The following is a 23,183-nucleotide window of genomic DNA, read 5'->3' as shown; positions in this document are numbered from 1 at the left end:
GTTACATGATGTTAGCAGAGAAAGCCTCGAAGGCTTAGAGTTTAAAAGAGGTGCTTCAGATATTGAAACATGGAAAAGTTTCCTTCAGATATACTTCCCTGTCTAACATTATAATGAAAGCAGAAGTGCCGAGTGGATGGGAACATTATGAGAACTGTAATCTGGGAAGTAAGCCTCCAAGGATATCCTGTAATCATCCTACTTTTCTCTCAGTCTCAAAGCACTTTCCCCATGGGTAAGTATCATCATCCCACCTCAGGTAATAATGAGATAAAGATCTCACAGGAGGACAGTGCAAAACTGGGAATAAACTCCTCTTGCAAGTTCTAGCCAGCTTCCTAAATTGTGTCTCTGTGTAGGTGTTGTACCACAAATAACTGAGTGAGAAGACAGTATCTTCAGAAACATCTGAGTGACGCTATTCTGAGAGAGCCCATTTACTTCACTAAAAGGAAATGAACCTTGTTATCTTAGGTCAGGTGTAAGGAACCTGTGATTTTTGTGGACCTTTCAAGAATGGAAGTGTCCTGTGTGAGGATTTGTCTGTCAGTTGAAGGGTGTACACGATTAACCTGATCAGGTATATGAAACTGGTGCAGGGCAGGTTGTATCAAATATTTGTGCAATAAGAAACAAGGCAACATGATGCATGCTAATTGGGCAAGGTGTTGAAAATAATAAATTATGTCTACTCAATACCATACAAATTATTCAAAACCAAAATTATACGGGCCTGTGCCTATTGGTGACAGCCTGCCACATCAATGCTTGTTTCATGCCTCTAGCTTGGAGAGCTGAATTGTCATGGGAACACCTCTTCCAGGGAGGCAGAGTTAATAAAATTGATCTGCAGAAAAATGACCTCTTCGAGTCCATTTAATACATCTGTACTTGCTACTAAGATGCTGAATTTAATGTTTCTTAGGGGAGGACAACATGTTGGCCCTAGAGGGGTTTTTTGGGTTCAATGTTTAGTTTATGGCTTTCATCTGAATTTGCTGTGTGGGCATGCTAGAAGACAGGAAAACTTGTCCCTTTGGAGGCACTGCTTTTGTGGCCCCCTCATGCTGCAGGAAATATCTTCAGTAAACCTTTTACAAAACTTCTTTTATTGTGAGAAGACTCCAGTTTGCCAAACCTGAAACTCAGTGCAGATGTGCATTGGTTTCTCATATTCACAAAGAGATTGGATCAGTCAAAAGGAAAGATTTGTCCCAGAATAGCCATTTGGTTCAGGAGCTGAAAAATCTATTGTTGTGAGTATTCTTCCACAGCCCAAGTAAAAGCTTACCCAAGAAAAGTCATACTTCTACATATTGAAAATACAAACATTTTTGCCGTGTGAGGTGAGGCAAGTTGTTTGTGGTCTGGTGTTCTGAGCGGGTTGCTTCAGAAAGTAAAAGCGGTTCCAAGGAAAAACCCATGCTGGGATAGAGAAGAGGGCAAGTGGCTGACTGGAACATGGTTGCTCTCAGTAGCTCCCCTGCTTGGCCCTGCTGCCTGCACACCCTGCAGCTTAATGCTACCAAGGTCTGAAGTTTTAAAATAACACACCTGGATGGTTGTTAATTTGCCAGAATTGAGAGATTCCAGACAGAAAGAGGCTTTGAGCGAGTCTGGAAGAAGCTGTGTTTGTTTTAACCTGGTTTGGTTTTCCTTTTCTGCGGTGCTCAACTGAAGAAAGCGCCTGACAGGCTCCACTGTCCACTGCACTAAAAACAGATTACCCTTGGTGCTCCACGGTAGGAAAAAATCCTGTTAGTGTGGACAAGCAGTGTATGTTCAGTCTTGCCTTGAGTCTTACTAACCCTGATGCCCAGTCTGTTCAAAGCCAGTGTGAAATTAGTCAGTGCCCTCAGTCCAGCAAGTTGCTCAACAAGTATCTGTCTAGTGAGTGATGTGCTGTGACACAGAAGAGCAGCCATAGTGCCTGGAGGGAAGCAAAAGGGGTTAAACAAGCCTGAAGGCAGAGCTGCTTGTCACTTGAAGTCATTGTCTCTCCAAAAGGCATTTGGGGCAATACTACCTTCCTCTGTTGCTGACAGCACTGTTCCTGTTGAATAGATGAAGCTACAAAAAAGACTGCACATAGGAACCTGCTCTGTGCATTTTAAATGCCCTACCAAAGATGGTTTTCGTTCAGTTGACTCTGACAAAGAGAGAAAATTCTTCGCTGTAGCAAAGGCCTTTGAGATTTATGTGAATAACAGCAAGGGTACTGATGTGGCCTGGAAAGCTATCTGTAAACAACAGAAAACAAAGTCATGTTTGTTCAAGCTTTGCCTCACAATTGCTCTGATTTTTTGGCCATACTGAAGTTCCTTCTGTAAATCGAAACAGTTGTTCAGGCTTCCGAGTCTCATAATATTCAGCAAATAATGCAAAGCATGAAATTAGACGTTTGTAGCTTTCTTCTCTTAATAATAAATTTCATTTCCCTCTGCCCTTTCCACAATTGCCGTCTTTTAAACTGCAGTCTTGCTGTCGGTTGTGGTGCTACTGTAACTGCAGATTCTCAGTGTACCTTCAGCAAAGTGGCAGGAGCATCTTTAAAATGAGTAATATCGCTGTTAAACAAAAATCTCCCTAGAACTGCAGGTGCTTCTACATACACACAGACTTTTGCTTTTGCTAGAACCATCAATGTAACAAATATGCAGTAAATGTGTTCTTAGCAGTTACTGTTGCTTCTTTGTCCCCATACCATGTTGATCTGGGAATATATTGTATATACAATCCCTATTATTGCCAAGTGATGGCAACACCCCAAGGATGTTTACTCAGGCAGGGGACTGAGCGGAGTTTTCCCATAATTGTAAACAGATCATTTAAAACAATGTAATCCCAACTTTTAGCCTGTTCCCGTTTTTGAGCATTCAAGACTACATGACAGACTGATGAGCTCTGCGTGTTTGCCAGGAAATCCAGGTTAAACCCAGTCCCCTGCACTCAGGCTTCTGCATCCTGACTCTCATCCTGTTTTTAGAACTGGGGATGTCACAGAGGGGAAGTTGTGTGTTTTCCATCTTGGGAAATAGATCTGTTTGCTGTTGCTGTTTGCTCCAGTGGCCTCTGGGCAAGTTTCAAATGTAGTGTATTAGAGAACTGCCAGGAAAGAGAAGGAAGGAGGTGAGCGACCTGACTACTGCATAGAGATAGGATGAGGTACAGTCACTCCTATATGCTCTTTTTTTTTTTTTTTTCTTTGCAGCTGCTAGAGAAAAAAAATGACAAAAAACAATGCATGAGGTAACAGTTGTGGCTCTATCTGTGTTTCACAGGCTTTCCCACCACCTTCATGTGGCAGTGGGTGTTACAAGTTGTCACTGCCTACATGAATCACCTGCTGTTTCTTGAACTGTACCCCTTGAGCACACTCCTAACCAAGTAAATGGTCCTCCTTCATATTAAGCACTGCAGTTCAGCCTGCAGCACACTACAGTTTAAGCATTCTCAACCCTCTGATCCTTAGGACCTAAACCCCAGACTCTGCCAGAGCAGAGAGCTGAGCAGAAACAGAGTTCTCAAGCAGAAGGTGCTGGAGAAAAGCCTGCACATGTGGGGTGCAGGCGGCACAAGGCAGCATTGCTCAAGGGCTTTGCATTCCCTCGGCATGGGGAGCTGCTGTGCCTCTGGCAGCTGTGCCCTCAACTCCCTGCTTCAGCTGCTCCTGAGTGAATGTCTTTGTCATCCTCTCTGGGCATGCAGGACATACATCTTAAATGTTGGCCCTCACATGTTGAGTTCATACAGTTTGGCCAGATCTCTGATGGCTTGTCGCGATTGTCAGAGGCAGAGCTGTAGGCTGCTCAGGCCTTAAAGCTATCTCTGAGGTTGTTAGCAGGCAGCCAGTGAGGCCACAACACAAGTGGCTGCTATCTGCGTGCTGTTGTCTCTGCTGGAGAGACTATTGACTGAATCTGTTTCTAAGGATTTTCTGCAGTGGATGTGCAGTGGTAAAACTAGTCACTGTCCTGTGGTATAAACTTGCACTTGAAATCGGCCTAAGGCTGGGAGAGTGCCTGCAGTTCGGTGTTCCCATCTCCCACAGTGATTTTCAGTGAAGGCAGCAGTCTCTTTAAAAAGAGCTTTCATTTTTGCAAAAGGGTTCATGCAAGCCTCAATTCTACTCCCTTTGATAGACTACTGGCCTTTGCCAGTAGTTTTTAACACTAGATTTCCTAATCCTCTTCCTCTCCAGCATCCAAACTTCAGGGCAAGCTTTGAATGCAGGAGGTTATTAAATCGTCCCTCCAGGTCATGGATAGGGGGGGCTTACATTTTATCACATTTGATTCTGGCAGCTTCTCAAGGTGCCCAAATTAACTTTGACAGGTATTTGAAAGCTCATCTGCAAAGAAACAGGAGCCGCCAGTCTGACAGGGCACGTGAGGCAGAGAGAAGGCAGAAACTGAGAAGAACAAAGCAGAAAACAAACAAATCCCCTAAACCAAGGATGCTAAAGGCTGCACTTAATTACTAACAGAATAAATTGTTCCTTTTGTGTAGTTTAAAAATGGAAAGAAATACTGGAAGAAAAAGAAGTAAGAGCTTACTGTACTTGAGATGTCTGCATTTAAGATGTGGTTTTTTTATACCCCGGGCTTGAAGGAATCGAAAAGAATCAGTGAATGTGTACGGCCCTGTTTTCACTTGTTTGACGCCTGATTTAGTCAAAGCCAAATTATTCATGCTGCCTTTAAACAGCCTCCTCGAGAGAAGTAGGGCAGGAAACTCCCACAATAACCCACACAATGGGAGTGTGAGGCCAGCCAAACGCTGCCTGGGACACGTGAGGAGGGAAACCAGTGTGCCTTTGAGCAGCTGGAAGAAGATTTCAAGCCTAGTAATTTTGAGGAAGCATGAAGGGCGCCTTTCACAAGGAAGCCCGACTCATCACAGCCAGTTGACAGGGCACGTAGCAGGCAGCGCACGCAGAACAGGGGTGCGTCGCGCTCAGGACGTTGGGCACTGCTCTTTGCTGTCGAAGAGGTTTTTAGCTGGCAATTATCTGCCTCCTGGCTGGGACCAACCAGTCAGTTATTAAATACATGACGTAGCCCCATCTGCCTGCTGCCAGTCACCGGTCTGAGCCCATGGGACCAGTGTGGTAACTCCCATGCTGGTGATGGTAGAAAAAATACATACACATGCAGGGCCCACAAGCAGCTCAGTGTTTGTTTCCACTGAGAAAGTTTTGACCTGCTTAAAGAGCCATTGCTATGGAAACCTAATGAGAAGATAATTGAATGAAACGTCTTTGCTTTCCATCCCTTTCTCACACTGGTGCCAGCAAGGTCAGAACCTCGCAAGCCTGCTTTCTCTTCAGGTTCATGCAAATTTGATAAAAATACCAAAGGCGTGTTTTCTTTCCTGTGCCAGCTCCGGTTAGATAAATTATCTTGTATTCAGTCAGGAGCAGTTACAAGTCTGTCAGTTTTTCATACTAATTATGTGACTGGGCCATTTCTAATGCACGCGGATAACCAAATGGCTTTGCAGCAGAGCCAGAGCGGGCTTTTGCCTCGGTTTATTCACTGCTATGAATGTGCATAATATTTGTAGATTGAAAATCCCATTCAAAGCGTTTTCCTCAATGGGCTATAAATAGTGATTGGGAAGGAATAAGAGGGCCACTATCAGTTTATTGAAGATCATAACAGTAGTGGTTTCAGTATCAGATGGTGCATGCACCTGTGGATTTTATGGCTCATAAATGAGATGCAGCCATGTGTTAAAGCACATCTGCATTTAAAATACTTAGTGTTGAAACAAAAACCCATCAGAAATCCTGTTATTCTCAGTTCCTATGTTCTGTTTCAAGAATGATGAGCTTTCAAAAATCAACAGGCGCATTCATGAAAGCAGCACATCGTGTCATTTGTTTCCTTTTCCAGTACTGTGGTGTACCAGCACATTCACATCTCAGGGCAAGTATCACTGTGTCTCTTGTAAAATCAACCACTCTGTATGCGAGATAAGCCCCAGGATTTTTATGTTTGAGATCAGAATCAGTCCAGAGTTAACAGGGAAAGCTGTAGCCTAGTAGCTCGGTGCAGCCTAGTTAAAACCGGTCTTAATAATCAGATATGGTCTTGGCTTGTGATGCAAATGCATGCATTGGTTCTTCCTTGGGCTCCAAGTTTTGGAGCCTACTTCCAGGATTCAAGGGTTAATTTATAAAAGGGAGGGTTGTCTTAGGTATAGCAAGGCTCATTCCCAGCACAGCACTTTTATGGAAAGATAGATTCAAAGACTGTTTTGATGCCTGGCTTTGCCATTGTTCATACAAAAGCCACAGGCTGCAAAAGGAACCAGAAGTGCCCTCCAGAGGTGGTTGTCATGTCCAGATCTTTGTTGTCAAAGACGTCTGGCCTGTTCTCTATCTTTCAAGCATCTTAAAAGCAGGCAGTTAGTTTTTAAAGCTGCCCTCCCTTTCTCTACCTACTGTTGGAATTTTGTCCAAATAGTTAGGAAATGTTAACTCCTCTTTTCTCATTTCTTTCCAACTTATGCCTACTTGTTCCTGTGCCTGACTTATTAATGGACGGTAAATTAATCTTCTTGCAGCTTTCAATTTTGACAGACTGAACAGGCAAAACTTTTCTAGCTTTGTCTTGTAAGATAAGCTGTCCGGTTCCCTGACTATTTTGACAGCTTTTTTCTTTACAGCTTCTGGTCTGAATTCATCTTTCTTGAGCATGAGTAATGACGGTTGTACAGCTATTCCCATATATATTCATTCTTTGTACTGCCATTGGATTTTCCCATCCTTATGCCTTTTGGGATTAACGTGTTGGGTTTTTTTTCTCAGTCATTCTTCTTCAGCTGGCATCCCTAAGTACTCTGTCATTTGCAAACCTCCAGCATTTGAAAGACAAACTTTTGTGTCAGTCCTGTTTGCATACTTGCACATTTTAGCATTAAATGTAAACTAATTTCTGTTAAACCAGCCTTTCTAATCAGCTAGTTCCTGGTCCGGGTTCTTCCGTATGGCTGTTGCTACTTAATTTTGTGTCACTGACCACTGATTGGTCTGATTTAATTTACTAAACTTCAATGAAACCCAGCATCTCTCTAAGACAATAATATTTGGTTACTCCCCAAGGTAGCTCCATTTTTAGATTATCTATTGTGCTTTTTTTTTTTTTTTTTAACTGCTCATTTGTTTATTTCAGCAGTTTGGCTCCAAGGGGCTTGAAGTATTGGCCTAGAGATGGTTTTGAATTTGTGACATTAATGGATTAAAGTTTTGACTCCTCCTGCAGTCCGCTTCCAGAGATTATGGGTTGATAAGAAAGTGCTCCTTCCCTCTGGCCATAAATCTTTTTTTCTTCCTTCTTGTTTGAACATATACCGATAGTTTTCTTCTGTTATATGCTGTGACAGAGTACATTTCATATGGAAGCTCACTAATGAAGTTGTACATCAGACCACAACAAAAATTAAGGCCTCCACAGTGGAGTAATGGCATTTGGCTCCCTTTCAGACACGCAATGCTGAAACTTCTGCCAAGTGTCACTGCATCATTAACTTTCAGTACAAGTTATCAGTCTATGAATGGAAGCACACAAATCACTTTCAGTGCACGTTCACAGAGGAGCTGCAGATTTAACCAAGTAAGGGAGCGTAATTGGCAAGTCAAACATACAGCAACTCCAAGGTACTCTGGAATTTTTCACCAGACATCTAGGAAGTAAAGCACTTGATTGATTTCACTGAGGATTTTTAAGCGTCAGAGTTGTCTGGTGGGACTAAAAAGCAAGTGCCTTATCAGGCTCTGCGTGGTACGTTTTGTCAGCATTTCCATCTCTTCAGACCAGCTGTTAGCATTTTCAAGGTCAGCCCAGGCATGGAAGATTTCCTCTTTAGGGAATGCATGAAAAGATAATTGGAATTTGCATCCTCTGATGAAACTCGGCATAGTTCTTAAATCAGTTACAAATGAGAAGGTGGTCCACTTGCTGTGGATACTGCTCTTCTCCTCACACCCTCTAGCTCAGGCCTGTCAGAAGTTTTCTCCTACTGTTCTTCCCCTTCTTTGGAGGGCAGCGTGTGACAAGCTGGTGGCCTCAGGCTAATTCCCAGCGAACAGATGTCCACATCACAAACACTGCCGCTACACCTGCTACTTACTTGCATCGTTGTTGGCAACTGCACAAGAGAAGAAAAGGATTAAAATGGATTTGGAGGCTGAAGAGCACAAGAGACTGCCTCCACACTTCGTGGCTGAATTCACTAGTGAGCCAGAGTTCTGATGATCAACAGATTTCATTTTCTAAGGACAGTGATTTGGTGCATTTTGTGGATACTAAATTCATTTCAGATAAATAAAGCAGCTGCTTGATGGGTGAGGTCTGTGCTCAGGTGCAAAATATGTAGTGAATTAATTCTGTCAGTTCCAACAGAATTTAGCTCTCTTTTTACTCAGTTGTCTTCATGTAGAAATCCACATACTTTTTATCTGATTTATCTTTATTTAGAAAAATAATCACTGAAAACTTGACTTTTAAGTGTCTGGATGAAATCCTGGCCTTTTGAAAGTCTTTCATTTTTGACATTGGCTTTTCTGGAGTTTTTACCCAGAAAGTATGGGATTGTCTTTTGCTCCTGAATTTGTTATTTAGGCTTCTTAAAAACTAAGCATTTAGTGGCATATCAGCTATATCATTAACTTTTCCCCTTCAAGGGTAAACTATCAGCAAGGAAAATGCTAAGTGTCTCAGTCCACCTGGTGCACTACAAATCTGAAATTTGGTTGCTTCAGTTAGTTTGCAGTTTGTGGTGTATTAAATTTCTAATCGGTCTGAGGTTGAAGTAGGTTACATTTCAGAGCTTTGCTGTGCCAAACCCTCCCTGTCTAGATGAATTACTAAATCAAACTGAAACTTCATACTGTCTCATTTCCCCTTTAATGATGTCTTCACAAATTGATGAGCATGTTTTTCATGCTTACAAAACGTTGGCCAGTAATTGCTTACATCTTCTAAACCCTGAACTGGTTTGAACCAAAATTTTCTTTCAAGTGGTTTACTGCATCGATCAAAAACTCTTCATTGCCCTCTTCTGGGGGTTTCAGAAAATGCAAGGAGCCTGCGCAAACACTGTGGACAGCAACAAGAGTATAGCATACGTGTATTATTATACGGCCTCATTCAGAGAACGATTTAGCTTGAGGTCTTCTTGGTATGCTAGGGTACACATGTTTCCATTCTACATGGCTGTAGTACAGCCACTGCACAATAGGACATTGTCACGTCGTGGGGCCGAGCTCTCGGCAAGGACTCTGCAGTAATGCTTTGCACTTGGAGCCTCCAGCAAAGCCATTGAGGCTGGCAGAAGTCATTTCACTGTCTTGGTGCAGCGTGGTTAAATAGCGATTCCCATAGGAAGGCTTCAAAGAACACTACAAGATTTGGTAGTTTCTATTAACCCCATTTATACAGACAGAAAAAAAAGGCAATGAAGTAGGGTGATGTTGTCTCATCAGAGATCCCACAATGAACCGTTGGCAATGAGTTGGAATCCATTATGGAAAATTGGTTCAATGAACATAAAGATTGAGAACAAAAGATTTACTTACTATTTTAGTGGGTTGTTTGTAAAGTCCATGTTCCATTAAAATAAGTCTCTCCAGCTAGCTTTTGAGGAAGAAAGTATACAATGGTGGGAAAGCACACAGAAGGGATGCGGGAGAAAGACTCTGTAGTCTCCAGTCATCTGTGGTCGCATTTCACAGAGTCTGGACAAGCTTTCTTTACCTTGTCTTTAAATCTCTACTCCTCTCTTCCACACAGTGGCTTCTGAAAGTTTATTGGCTGCATATTTATAAAGCATTTTCAGATAAAAATGAAATAGGCTGAAAACTGTTATACAGTTAAAAAAATACAGCATCCTAGTGCAGTTTCTGAGGTAGCCAAATTACTGTTTTATAAATGGAAAGGAGGAAAGTACGTGAAAAGGTATTTTTCTGAGGGATCCCTAGACTCCTTTGCCTTTAACCATAGGTTGCTGTCAGTATATATTTTTCTATGATGGTCACAAAAGGCATGTTTAAGAGAGGAACTCGGTTACTGTGGTCAGACCAGTGGGTTCAGTTTTTGTTTTCAACTTGCTGTGTTGGGAAGAAAAGAGAAGAGAAAACAGCTCATGATATATTGTTTGGAAACTATAATTTACTGTAATCAGACAGCTCCCGTGAAATGTGAGAAGCCTGCATCAATAAGTCCATTTCTCTCTTTTGTCCTAGGCTCTCCATTCATAAATCAAGTTCAGAAGAAGGCTCTGTAGGTCAGTATATTTCATTTTATTTGATACTCTCATAGAATTCTTAAACAGGTTTTGAGTTTTGCCTGTGCTGGGATATGAAGAGCTGAGTAAACACAATTCTGTCAGAAGTCAGCAGCATTTATGTGTGTGGGAAGGGCAAGTCTCAGCTGCTCCAAGTTAGATGCTGGGTGTCTCAGGGCTCACTGAGACTGCCTAACCAGCGTTGTCATGTGATAAATAAGCATCTTTTGACTTGTTATATTGAATTTCAAATGTCTGCATGTTAGGTCACTGCTAGCCTATCCATTTGTATTCTGAAAGTTACCACCATCAGTGAATAACGGCTTTTTTTGTTATTTTTATTCATGTAACGCCAGAGTCTCTTTATTTCGGAAATATTTTGCATTCTTACATATGTATTTGTTTTCCATTGTCTTTCACTTTTTAAAACTTACAATAATTAGTTCATATTGCTATCCTAACTTAGTAGTTGAGCTGATACAATGTGGAACGAATTTTATTTTGCTCATTGGAGAGGAAAATGAAAACTGGGAGATTTTTTTGTTTGCTTCTATTTAATGTTTTTCTAGGGATGTTTCCACACAGTCTAAACTTAATCTGTATTTCAGAGAGTCAGTAAACCCAGATCTAGGTATTCCAGGGCAAAATCCAAACTACTATAGTCACATGTTGAAACTCTGTGGCACAGTGTAAACTGTGTTCCTTTGAATTTTTCAATAGCACAGGGATGAAGTAGCTCTGTATCAGTAGCATTTATGCCAGATCAGGCACAGTATGTTCTCTTGCAGGTGGCATAAACTTTATAGCATGTGCCCTGGTTAATTCAACAGAACACAGTTATATGCCCTACCTTGAGTCAGATCCCATTTCTTTTATAGAATAAATAATTTACTTTTCCATCATGAAGCCATATGCAGATCTGATATTAATGGACATGGAGACCGACAGTCCAGGCATACAGAGAGCAAGAGTCATATGTAGTTGATGGTCTCGTAAAATTTCTCATGCCACATAGCAGAATGTGTGTGTGCATATATGCGTGTGTATTTATGTAAAGTATTTCTTTTCTGTATAGATATGCACACACATACTAGAAAATCACTTATCTGAGTTGTGGCTTAGGCTGCATAATTGTGGTTCCGTTAAAGAGACTAAACCAACAGAATACTTCAATAACACTTCCAAACTTGACATTAACAACTCAAGAGATATCAAAATGAATGTAAAATATTTTATGTTTATAATTCAAGATATGTAAGTTACTGGCTTATCTCAGTCCTCTATAACATTGGCAATTATAAAAGAATGTGCATTTCCCTGAAATAGCTACATCAGCATAGTTCTAGTACCGAATAAATCAAGAAAAAATGAAAATTTAAGATTTTTTTTTTTTACTTAGAAAATACAAGTCAGTGCTTGAAAGCTTCTCTAGCCTTTACTAACTACTGTTTCTTTCTGAAATTGTTGTTCCCTTTCCCCTCATCCTCCCTCCCCACTTTCCTTTTAGGGAAAGCAGACTGGAAAAAGAAAAATAAGTTTTTTTGGCAGAATTTCCGAAAGAACCAGAAAGGACTAATGAGGCAGACTTCAAAAGGTAAATCTTTTTTAATGACTCACAACATATCTATATAAAATAACAGGTGCCAGATTCACAAAGGAGTAAAATTAATTTACAACAGTGTGGCAGTTTGGGATCTGTGGATCTGGAAGCATTGCAGGTTTGGTTCATGATGACAGGGCTCAGGAAGAAGTCATATTCTGTGAGACTACAGACATGAGGCTGGGATGCCTTTGGTCCTCATTGTCAGTGATGGCACACGCACAAAGTGATGCGATCGATAAATATATATATATCTATAAATGAACAAGATACATTCATTTTTTTTCTGATCCTGACTTGATGAGAGAAATGCCTCTCTGTTTTAATCAGAAATATGTTTCTCCTTTCTTTGACATTTGGTTACTTTGACCTGTTTGCTTTAGGCTTGAATCCGGCCTCTCACTGTAGGAGAAGACACCACAAGGAGTAGTAAAAGTGCATCTGGTGGCTAGTGCAAATGTAGGATCGGTTCCAATTAAACTGTCAGGTGTCTTTCTCTAGTTTGTCTCCAAAAGATGCAGCTGTGCATGGCTTTAAGTGTTTCTCTTCACAGAGAAAATTTCTGTTTCCTCATGTGTAGCTGTTAGATCCTTGTGTTGCAAACAGATGCTCCTCCATGTCAGCATATCAGTGTTCAGATGGATTGTGAAAGATGACAGGAGCCCACTTTGGAGGTCAAAAAGGGGCACAATTACACTCTCAGTTAAGCGTAGGTCCTTGCTGGCTCTCAAGGCAAGTTCTAATTGTCCATGCTAACATGCCAAGTACATACTAAATGGAGAGGTCCTGGAGTTGAGAGCCCAAATACATCCATTACTGTGTGCCAACTTAGTGGCCAATTAGCTAGCCTGGATATTTTGGGGGATGTGGCCAGTCCTCAGTAAAGAGCTGCAAGGTCCCAGCACACCGTTCCTGAAAAGGCTTCCACTTTGACAGCTTCCACAGGGCTGAGTGCAGGACTTTTCTACCATCAGCACTTTCTCTTTTGATTCTTGTCTTTCAGAGTCAATAACTATGTGATGACAGTCACTTTTTATTTCTCCTTGTCATGCATTCTTGCTTTCAGTGTCCAAGTCACTTTAATTTTCTAGCCCTAATTTACTTCCTTTTCTTGCTCAGTTACTTCCAAATCATTCAGTCCTTTGAAACCATACTGTGAGCCTGCTCTGGGGAGGGTCACTTTTTAGCCACCAGATCCCTTGTGGCAACCAGATTTCTGAGCACTGGGTAAAATCCAGTTTCACTGTACCCTACTTTGTGCATGACATGTGCTTATCTCTGTGCGTTTTCCCACAGGAGAGGATGTAGGGTATGTGGCCAGTGAGATCACAATGAGTGATGAGGAACGGATCCAGCTAATGATGATGGTCAAAGAGAAGATGATCACCATTGAGGAAGCACTTGCTAGGGTATGATATATACATACTTTAGTTTCCTTGAAAAACGTGTTTTAGGATATAGGATATACCAATTTGGAGTTTTCTTTTGCTTAGAAAATGCAGGTGAAGGGGGAGAAAGCTGGCCTGTTTGTCACATTGCACTAGGTAGCATAAATGAGATGGCAATTCCTTTGTTTATGGGGAAAAGTGTGATTTAGCTCAACCAAGAAAGATGTCCAGTGTATGGTAAATTAATCAAGTCCTCAAAGCATTTACTTCTCTCCAGTAGCAATAAAGGGTGCTAATCAGAGAAAATCTCAAGTGTAGACATTTTTGTGGCAGCAATCTAAAATAAGGGAGAGGAATCTCACCTATACTAGCCCTTATTTGTTATATATATTCATACGTGTAAGTACTAAATGGAATGCTTCAAGTTTTGCTGAGCTTGTCTTAGTTGTTTCAGAACACATGTATTATTACTTTCATGCTGCTAATGGCTGAAGGGCAGTTTGATTGAAATCTTCAATTTTCAGCAATCAAAACTTTAAAAAATACTAACATTTGAGCTAAAATTTTTTTCTGCTTGTTTCTTAGCTAAAAAGGTGATGTTTTGTTTTAATAGCCTTTGAGAAGTCATGTTCAGCTCTTTTTGATATTTGGCATTAAAATCAATGAAGATGTATTTTTTAATAAGTACAGTGGCTGTCACAAGTATTTCCTTACAAAATCTGAATGTTAATAAAGCACAAGAAGAATAGCTGTAAGGTATTGTATTTGTGCAGCAATAGGACTAAGATTTTAATTGCTCAGGAGCCAACAGGTCAGTGTTGAAGTTTCCACACCACTTTTGATTTTGTGCCCTTGTGCAAAATACTGTGATGGAACACAGGATATTCTGTATGAGTTCCATTTGAGTTGCAGACAACATGATTTACATCATGAATTGGCACTCAGATAAATTTCTATACTGATATACTACACCTTGAAATAGATTATCCTAGAATATAAAGTTATGTTATTGTCTGAAGGAAATACTGCTTTGCTGAAAATCACATCATGAAAAGAAAAGCAAAATTCTAAAATTACTGGGTGGCAATATTGGGAATTCTTTTACTTCTCTGCTGTTAAAAAATTTGGGGGGAGGGGGTTGTACCGCATCTGTATGGTTTGTATATGTACTGGTACCGTTTGCCTCTAGTGAGGCTAGTCTGAGCTACTAGCAGCAACTTTTTTTTTTTTTGAAGTATCATCAGTTCTTGATGGTCCTCTCAACAGTTTTACTCAAGTAGGATTGGTTTTATGTCTTAAGCCTTTTATTGGAAAACAGGAAAGATGGTCCTTTGCTTTAAAATTATAAAAGATGGTTCCTAGTCTTTACTGCAGATCATTTTCTTTATCAAAGAAATTGGCAGGCTATTGTGATTCAGTCTGTCAGCTGTAAACTGTGCCTCTGAGGTGAGGATGTGTAATTTATATTTTACCAATGACAGTTCATCAAAATTCAGTATTTAGAGATCACTTCCTTAAAAAAAAAAATCTCATCATTAAAACTTCTGATTCTAAAACTAATTATTTTGAACAAGTGAGACATGCAGTGCAAAAGTTCTGATTTTCCCCATTCCATAGTCATATGGGTGGGGAAAAAAACCTGAAAGGACATTTACTCTTGCCATTTTAATGAAGACTGATAGCTTCTTCTCACTGGGAAATGTTCTCTCTGTCTTTTCAAATTTCAGCTGAAAGAGTATGAAGCCCAGCACAGGCAATCAAGCACTGTAGATGCTACAGAATGGGCTGATGGTTCTTACTCAACATTTGATGGGTCTTCCAATTGTAATGTAAGTACCTGTCATTCTGATAATAGCTCCCTGGTATCATTTAATATTTAAATTATTTTACTGCAGTACAGAAATATCCTGATTTACCTGGTGATTTCCTTCATAGAAAATGTGTCATTTGACCTTGTGACACTATGTTGTGTCTGCAAAAAATCTTTAACATGGATTTTAAATCTGCAAGGTCTGTTGTTGTAGACGTTAACAGGCTTATTGTATAATCTCTCTTTTCTTTCTTTTTTTTTTAAATATGGCCCTTTGTCACTGAACTTTTGAAGTACAAGTGATCCTAGGCAAAAATGCCCACGTTCCAAAATGCACAGGAAAGATTTTTGAGGTTGCTTAGAGGGAACTGTTTCACTTTCCTGATTCACAGTAACTGAGGAATAGTTTCTCAGGCCTTCTTAGTCCTTGTTGATGGATTCTAGATGAGAGTCTGGCTAAGTCCTAGTTGGCTGCTGCTTTCAGACAGTTCTCTCTCTGCATTTGATAACTCTCAGCCCAGATACTTTGCAGCTTTTGCCAGACCCATAAGCAGTAAGGCAGCTTTCCTCCCTCATTTTTACTTCTGAACTGTGTAGCTTCTGTTGTTTTTATGGGCACCAGATAGTCTTTGTGTCATGCCATACTGAATCAATTAATGTTTCCTTCCAAATATCTTCATTTTCACTGAGTATTTTATTCCACTTCATTTCTCTAATTGAAAGTTCACAGATAAATCTTAGAGAAGAACACATTTGACTGTCAAATCCAAGCTCTTTGTTACCCATATAATTGAATCATATGCTTTTGAGACCATTGATTGATTTATTTATTTTATTGTTGATGGAATTTCCCGCTAACTGCAGCAGACAGTTAGATTCTCATCCCTAAATGAAAAGAGGAATGCTATGTCATTTTATGAGATGTTTAAAATAGTTTGAGGTAGAGAAGATTTTCTTGTTTATATTAAAAAAAAAAAAAAAGCCTATCTTTAGTTAGATAGGAGCAGAGGGGTAGTGATGTTGCCTTATACTCTGTTCTGATATATCAGAAATGTGCAAAGAATAAAGAAGAAAGGATCCTGATTGTTTAGCTGGCTGAAAAATGTCTTGATCTTTTCCTTATTAATATTTATAGCCTGAACTTTCCTTTCTTAAGGCCTTTGGCTAAGGTGCCTATAGCATAAATGCCTCAAAACTCTCATTTACTGTGGTCAAATCTCAGAAGGATACTCAGTTTCTCTGTTAAGTCTTCTGATAGTGGTTTACACTTGTGTTGAAGTTAACAAAATTTGTGTGTATCTCTGAGGACCGAACATGACTCAGTATTTCCTCCCTAATAGAACAACTTGGCACCTTTTCTCTAAAAATGTTTTCCTAAGCCATCTCTGCAATTTGAGACAAGAGCTCTGTTACCTCTCTCTGCTATTCTGGTAGGATTTGAACCATCTTCCTGCTAACTTCAATGAGGGATCTCTATTCCATCATTAAGATTTTTTTGCCCTTGCTCCTAATTTTTGTCCTGTTACATTTAACAGAAGTTGTGAAACTGCTTGCCTTCAAGGGAAAAGCAGATCATCTGCAGAAAAGAAACTTCATGTTGGAACAAAACCCAGCTTGACTTCTCTTTTTGTGGACAAGAAAGAAACTAGGGTTAGCTGGGGTGAAAGACTTTGGGCTATAATTGATGTGCAAGAGGGAAAACAAGCAGTGCAAAGTATCAGATATGTCTGGAGATAAGGTGTGCGTTCACTCAGATTGTTTTGTCAAAGGACATCTCTGTTAGTCTGAAATGACCAGCTTTTGAGACATGCAAAGATGATTCCATTTTCAAGCCCTTTCTTTGCCAAATGGTTTAACTTTCAGTGCCATTTGTGTGATTTGTACTCTGCAAATTTGGAATCTCAGAACTACCCCACTCATTTTATAGAGGCCGTGAAGCAAAGATATTTTTCCATATATTAAAAATATTCTGTTAGATAGCCCACTGCTTTCTAACCTCAGTAAGTAATTGAAAATATGAGTCACTGAAATTGAACTTTCTGGTTTGAATTAAAACTCCTCGGACAGTGACTCTTCTGATTCTGTTGGCATTTCTCGCATTTCTTTTTTTTTTTTTCAGTCTCATGGCCACATTGTTACTAGGCAGTTTTTAATGGAACATTGTGATCATATTTGATCATTTTGTAAACGTTTTGTACACACAAATGATAAAAGCAAATTGCAAGATAATTGCAGATCGAGGGAATTTAGGAAAAAAATAATTTTTAGCTTACTTGCTATACATTTGTTTGGTAACCGTGGGGATTTAAGAGCTATCAGGACACTAGTATAATAGCTTTTTTTTTCCCCCTTTACATTTATCTTCACAGGCAGAGACACCTGCTGGTAGTTAGGAGGACTTGAGAGAATAGGTCACTAGGTTTTTGTGGAGAATCTTGGTCTAGCTTTGTCCAAGGTCTATGTTTCAGGGCACGGGAGATCGAGTAGAATCTAAGCAATCGGAGAATCTAAAAAATGAAAACAGAATGTCTGGAGTGTTCCAAATGTTTAAGTACTCCATTGCTTTCAAGTCAGGTCTGCCCACAGCATAACAACAGCCACCTATAAAACAACATCTAAGGGGCAAATATCATTAGTAGTTGTTGTTTTCAGGGGAAAAAAAACCCACTTAAACAAAAAAAAAACCACAAAGAACTTGTATAGCTATTGTGTTTATGACTAACATCACTGGTGTTGATCCTTAACTCATTTTAAAGATTGATTTAAGGATTCTTTTTCCCAGCTCCTCCTCTTTTAAAGAACTGTACCAGGAAACGGAAACTTGCATTTTGTACCATGACAAAACTAAATCCTAAGGACAAACCGCAAAGGATTGAAGGGTTGAAGGGTCATCATCTCAGCATCCGAAGGGAGGCAGCCTGATGTCATTGCTGTGCTGTTAATTTTATGTCCTGTTTGTTGGCTCTTAAGAAACAAACAAACCAAGGCCTTGCCAAGTCAGTAGGTGACTTGGTTCTCTGCCACTTGAGAGCAGTTTGTAGCTTTCAGTCTTGCTACTGTGGTCCTTCTGTCTCACAGCAAAGTATGCGTGTTATTTATTTGCTAATGTGGGAATCCAATTGAAACTGTTTTTCTTTTTAGTCAGTTATATCTAAAGTCTAAAATGCCTCATCATTTTTTAACAAATTTATTTCTGAATATTTGTTCTGTCTCTGTTGGAATGAAGACTGCTCACAGTAATGCTAGACAAGCTTTCATTGCCTTGTGCCAAGAGTTGGGATGTAAAGCAGGTGCAGATTACAAATGGATCCCTTTCTGGATATTAGATAAGGACCCATTTGTCCTCAGGAGTCAGAAAATCCAGGGAAAGAGAGTACTTCAAAATTATATCACATTCTTGCTTTACACTGAGGTGCCTTTTATGCTTCTTAAAGATAGAAGCTCATTTGATCACTTCTGGGCACTGAAATTCTTAGTTCATCTGGAATAGGGCTGCTTCGTCCATAGAGCCCTGCTGGTACGGCTCCAGACCAGTTTGGAGGACCAGCATTAGGAGAAATGACCATAAATCCTTTCACGTGTCCTCTGCTGAAAGACTGTTAATTGATACCAGTCGCCATGTTCAATGTGGGAGTGAGGGAAACAAGAGAAGCAGGAGGTAGATTGTGACAGAAGTGTGTATCATACATGTGTTGCCACTGAAACATTTCAAACCACTAATAAACTTCGCTGACCCATTTCAGTACATGGAAGCTAAATGAAATTGTAATTAGGTCTGGACTGAACTGTTTTGTTGGTCTCATCAGGCTTCTGTGTTTCAGTTTTGGTCAGCAGATAATGATCAGCCATCCAGAGCTCACAACGCAAGTTTACAGGTAGCATAGCTGGCCTTCGTTTGAAGGGTGCTGCAGTGAGCTGTGCTGTGCTCCCCAGAGACCTCCCCACCTGCCACAAGAGGCCTTAGCAGCCTCAGGAGAGAGGCCATAAAATTTATGAGCGGGGAGAACAAGCACAGCATCTCCCTCCAACAGTATGGCCCTCAGGTGGGCAGTGGGAAGCCTGCAGTGCCCTCCCTGCCCTACCCTGCCATGATGATGATGATGATGGGGAACACTCCCCTTTGCATTGCCTCTCGTTTCCATCTTGTATCAACCTGCTTTGTAACAGACAGCAGCAAATCAAGTCGACACAGCAGCAGCTCTAGCTGGAGTGAGATAATCTTTCCCATGTTTTTCGTATTATTTCCTGAGGACATTTTCATTTACCAAGTTGTTAAATGGGGCTAAAAGTTGAAAGGGTGTGCATTACTGGGTTTGTGTCTATGACCAGTGTCAAAGGCAGAATTAACAGATGAGAATGGTCTTTGGGTCATATTCATTTCAGTCTGAGAGATGCTGAAGCTTTTGAATCAGGATTGTATTTCCTATGGTACAAAGCTGACTCTGACAGAAGATGAAGTCTGATAGAATTATCTCTTGACTCATGACAGTCATTACTGTGTTGTTTGTAAGTGTGAACAGTAGGAAGAAAAGAAATAGTTACAATATAACTTCTGTAGCACCAATTACCTTGAGAGTAAATCTAAGTGTAAGTACAGAAAATTCACATTATTCAGGGTTATACTGTATTCCAGTGGCTCAGATTGTGGATACTTCCTAAATACAGAAATTTTAAAATTAATTTTTATTCATATTATTGATGGATTCTTAAAATGTTTAAGCATTTGTTAACATTATTATTCCTTATGCTACAAGGACTGTTACAGCATTTGGGAAAAAGCTCTTCCTTTGGTATAGTCAGTTTAGCTTGTTAGAACTATACTCAAAGTCAATGCATATTGGGAATCAGCGTTGGATATCAGTGGAGACTAGGGTATGATGAGTTGGATTTTTTTAATTTAAACAGTAGTGTTTAAGCTGAAGCAACATGGATACTTTGCATATTTTGAAAGCTATGCACTGTTAGCCTGGTTTTTGCTCTTATCATGGGACTCACCATTTTTTGTAAGTTTTTTTTCCATGAAAGGCTGAAGCATGGAAGAGGATGTTTCTATGTTTTGATTCTTCTTAGAGAGCTTGTTTCCGCCTCCAGGCCCTCCATGCTTTTTGAAGTAATGGAGGGGAGTCGATGATGAGCATGGTTATGAATGAATGCAGAGCTTTCATCTTTGCTCCCTAGAGTCTAGTGACCCAATTTGTGTTAAGATTTTCTGAAAGGCACTGATGTGCCCCATTGTACTGGATGCTGTATTTATTATTACTATCCAAGTTGCTATAAGACTGTCAGTGCTTAATAACAGTTATGATGAAGAAAGAGCTTATAATAGGACACAACTTCAAAATGATAGTGGCAAATTCTCACACTATGTGCCTACCACAGGGACCTGTCCTGGGAGGTGATGGGCTGCTCTTCTTTTCCAATGATCTCAGGGACGGTGTGCATCACCTCTCAGTGAAAGCTTGTAGCAAAAGAATTAGGACATACTTTGTTATGATCTTTCCCCCCTGTCTATGCATGCATAAGAGCAGGGTTTCCCATGGGTATAGTAATACAAAAACCTTCATGAGAGTAACACAAATTGTCATTACAGTTCCCAGGACACAACACAAAGTTTTAAGTAAGGTCAGTGCTGTGGAGTGATGATAACAGAGTGAGAGACCATCAGTGTGTTTATATTGGCTTTGGTAAACACACTGCTTACAGTGTTCTACATATTTTGTCTGAAATTTTCCAGAATGCTTTAGAATTTGCAGGAGAAATACATTTATTTAGGAATAAAACTATATCACTTCAAGTGCTATTTACCATGCAAGACCTGCCCATGTTGTCATCAGGTACAACTTGGCTAGATATGTGTCCCTAGTGGGACTGAACATTGTCACCACGGGATTGTACTGAGCAGTTGGCAGTAATATAGCCCAAGTAAACCTCCTGCTCGTTGCCAGTAGGAGTTGCTGCTGCGGATGTGAAGACTGCATGTAGTTAGTCTTGTTGTAAGGTCTCTGAGAAAATCTTCCTGCTATCATGAGTCAGAGAAGAGAGCTTACAGTAACACACAGGCAGTGACTGTAATGAAGCGTGTTCATAACCACTTCTGTTTTGACTACATTCAGAGAAGCCTACTTTACCGCAAAATGTTTGGCAACATATTTGGGGAGGGTGGGAAGTGAGGAGGCAAATTAATTTAATATTCAACACGTTACTTGGCTTTTTTATACCTTTTTGCCCTTGAGCAGCTGCCTCATTTCTCTGCTTATTACCTAGAGGGTGGGGAGAGCGGTAACAGCTTTTTCCTATTCTCCCTGCATCCATCAGCCAGCAGGAGATGCTGTAATCCATAATGTGGTTTCCCTGCCCCCATCTTTTCTAAGACCAAGCCTGTTAAACTGGAACAAAGCCTTGCTCAGTTCAAGAATTGGGAATCTCAAAAGCCATGTGTTTCACTGCCCTATTTGGCAGACCCATGCTGAATAATCTTTACTTGTGGTACAATAGAAAATTTTAATTGCGCTCCTGTTGGTTACCACTTGCCCCCCCTCCCTGCCACTGGTGTTTCCTTCCTTACACTTAGGACGGTAACATTAAGAGTTTAATTGTTGAAAATAATATAGGATGTAATTTATATTACTGCACCCTTCACTAAAGGGCTCTCATTCTCTTGTGTTGTTGGTTGTTGTTTTATTTTTTCTTTTTTTCTCTGATATGAATTTTGCTGTATTTCATGTATTGCAGTTCCATCCTTCATTTTCCGAAATGCAGGAAGGTTGGTTTCCAGCACCAGTGGTGTACTCTATTAATAGTACAGCGTACACCAAAGAGTAGGGATTCGCCCCAGGCACTCTTAGCCTTGCCAAAACACAAGATGCAGTTGAGAGAGCCTTGTTAAGAGATGCTCTTCCCCATGTGTAGAGGAGTCTGCAGGAGAACTGGAAAAGAATGCTGTATCATAATAGATATGGAATGATGTAATGCAGAGCTTCATTCTGTCACATATACCTATGACAAGTGGTACATGCGTACAGTTGCAATGTCATTAAAATTAATTATGCTAATCAGTGAGAGAAACACTTCACCATGAGGAAATGTGTCTGGCCTGCAGATGCAAACATCAGCAATGTGCTTCTCAACTATTTAACTAAAACCTGGAAACAGTTAACATCTAGGAATTTGCCTAAGCAGCTATTCTAGTATCAAGACAGATCTCCTGGGAGAACTAAGTTTTTGTGCTCTTGTTACTTATGACAAATATTTCCCACTAATTTCAGCAAACAATGTTGTCACCAGCTAATGTGTAATATATCTTTCACCAAACTAGCCATTGGATACTCCTTTGATTTCCGTGTAAGTAATCAGAGACCAAACACAGACATGGCTACCTGGGGGGGCTGACACTTCCACTGCACGTCTTAGACTTACACGGCCCTTGCAATTCATGGTCTTGTGGTTAATTACGTGAAGTGGCAAAAACATTTATGACCTCTATTCATTTTCTTAAAAATTTTGAAGGCCTTTATTTGTAACCTCAGGATATCGCAGCTGACTTCACAGTTTTCTACAAACAGCCTCTGCGAGGATTAGAGGTTTGCTAAACTTTCTTAATGAAAACCAAAACCTTCAAAACTCGAGTTGCAAAGCCCCAAACTTAGATCAGTTTCACTCGTGGCCATGAACTTTTAAGGGAATTTGGGATACATTTCAAGGAAGTCACTGTCATGTTTCACTTGATGTGGGCTGGTATGTTATTGAAATTGGAGACCACTAGCTGGTTTTATCTGAAGTTTAGAATTTTCCATAGGGTTTTACATCAGAGTTTTGGGGCTTAAGTAATTCAAGGGTAAGAACCCAGCTACAACATGCCAGTAAACCTAGTTTACTTGATCACTAGGGAGTAGAAAAGTTGTGTATGGTCACTAGTACAAAAGATGGAGAAATTGAAAAAGGGTATTTGGCTAGGTGGCTCATTAAAATTAGCCAGTCATCAGAGGAAGCAGATATATTGTCCTGCTGTGATTTCACAGAGTGATTGATCTATGGTGAATCCAAATTAACTGACCATTGATGGTATGCTCCTGAGTAAAGGGAATCTTTACTTGGC

The 23,183-nt window shown here is 40.2% G+C and overlaps 1 protein-coding gene across 3 annotated transcripts in view; it reads left to right on the top strand.

Annotated features, from left to right (window-relative positions):
- The window catches only part of SASH1 (SAM and SH3 domain containing 1), a 120,218-nt gene that overhangs the window by 57,105 nt on the left and 39,930 nt on the right, over positions 1 to 23,183 (top strand). For 2 of the 3 annotated variants that reach the window (XM_026845471.1, XM_026845466.1), the window contains exons 5-8: positions 10,250 to 10,290; positions 11,798 to 11,884; positions 13,187 to 13,299; positions 15,006 to 15,107. In XM_026845471.1, the coding sequence (XP_026701272.1) occupies positions 10,250 to 10,290; positions 11,798 to 11,884; positions 13,187 to 13,299; positions 15,006 to 15,107 (343 nt within the window). The remainder of the gene's footprint in view (positions 1 to 10,249; positions 10,291 to 11,797; positions 11,885 to 13,186; positions 13,300 to 15,005; positions 15,108 to 23,183) is intronic. The other variant, XM_026845467.1, reaches the window with a different exon arrangement.

The sequence above is a fragment of the Athene cunicularia genome (genome assembly GCF_003259725.1).
Source record: "Athene cunicularia isolate RWA chromosome 3 unlocalized genomic scaffold, athCun1 chr3_part1, whole genome shotgun sequence".
NCBI lineage: Eukaryota > Metazoa > Chordata > Aves > Strigiformes > Strigidae > Athene > Athene cunicularia.
Note: the sequence above shows the minus strand (reverse complement) of the source record. Positions and strands in the feature narration are given on the sequence as shown.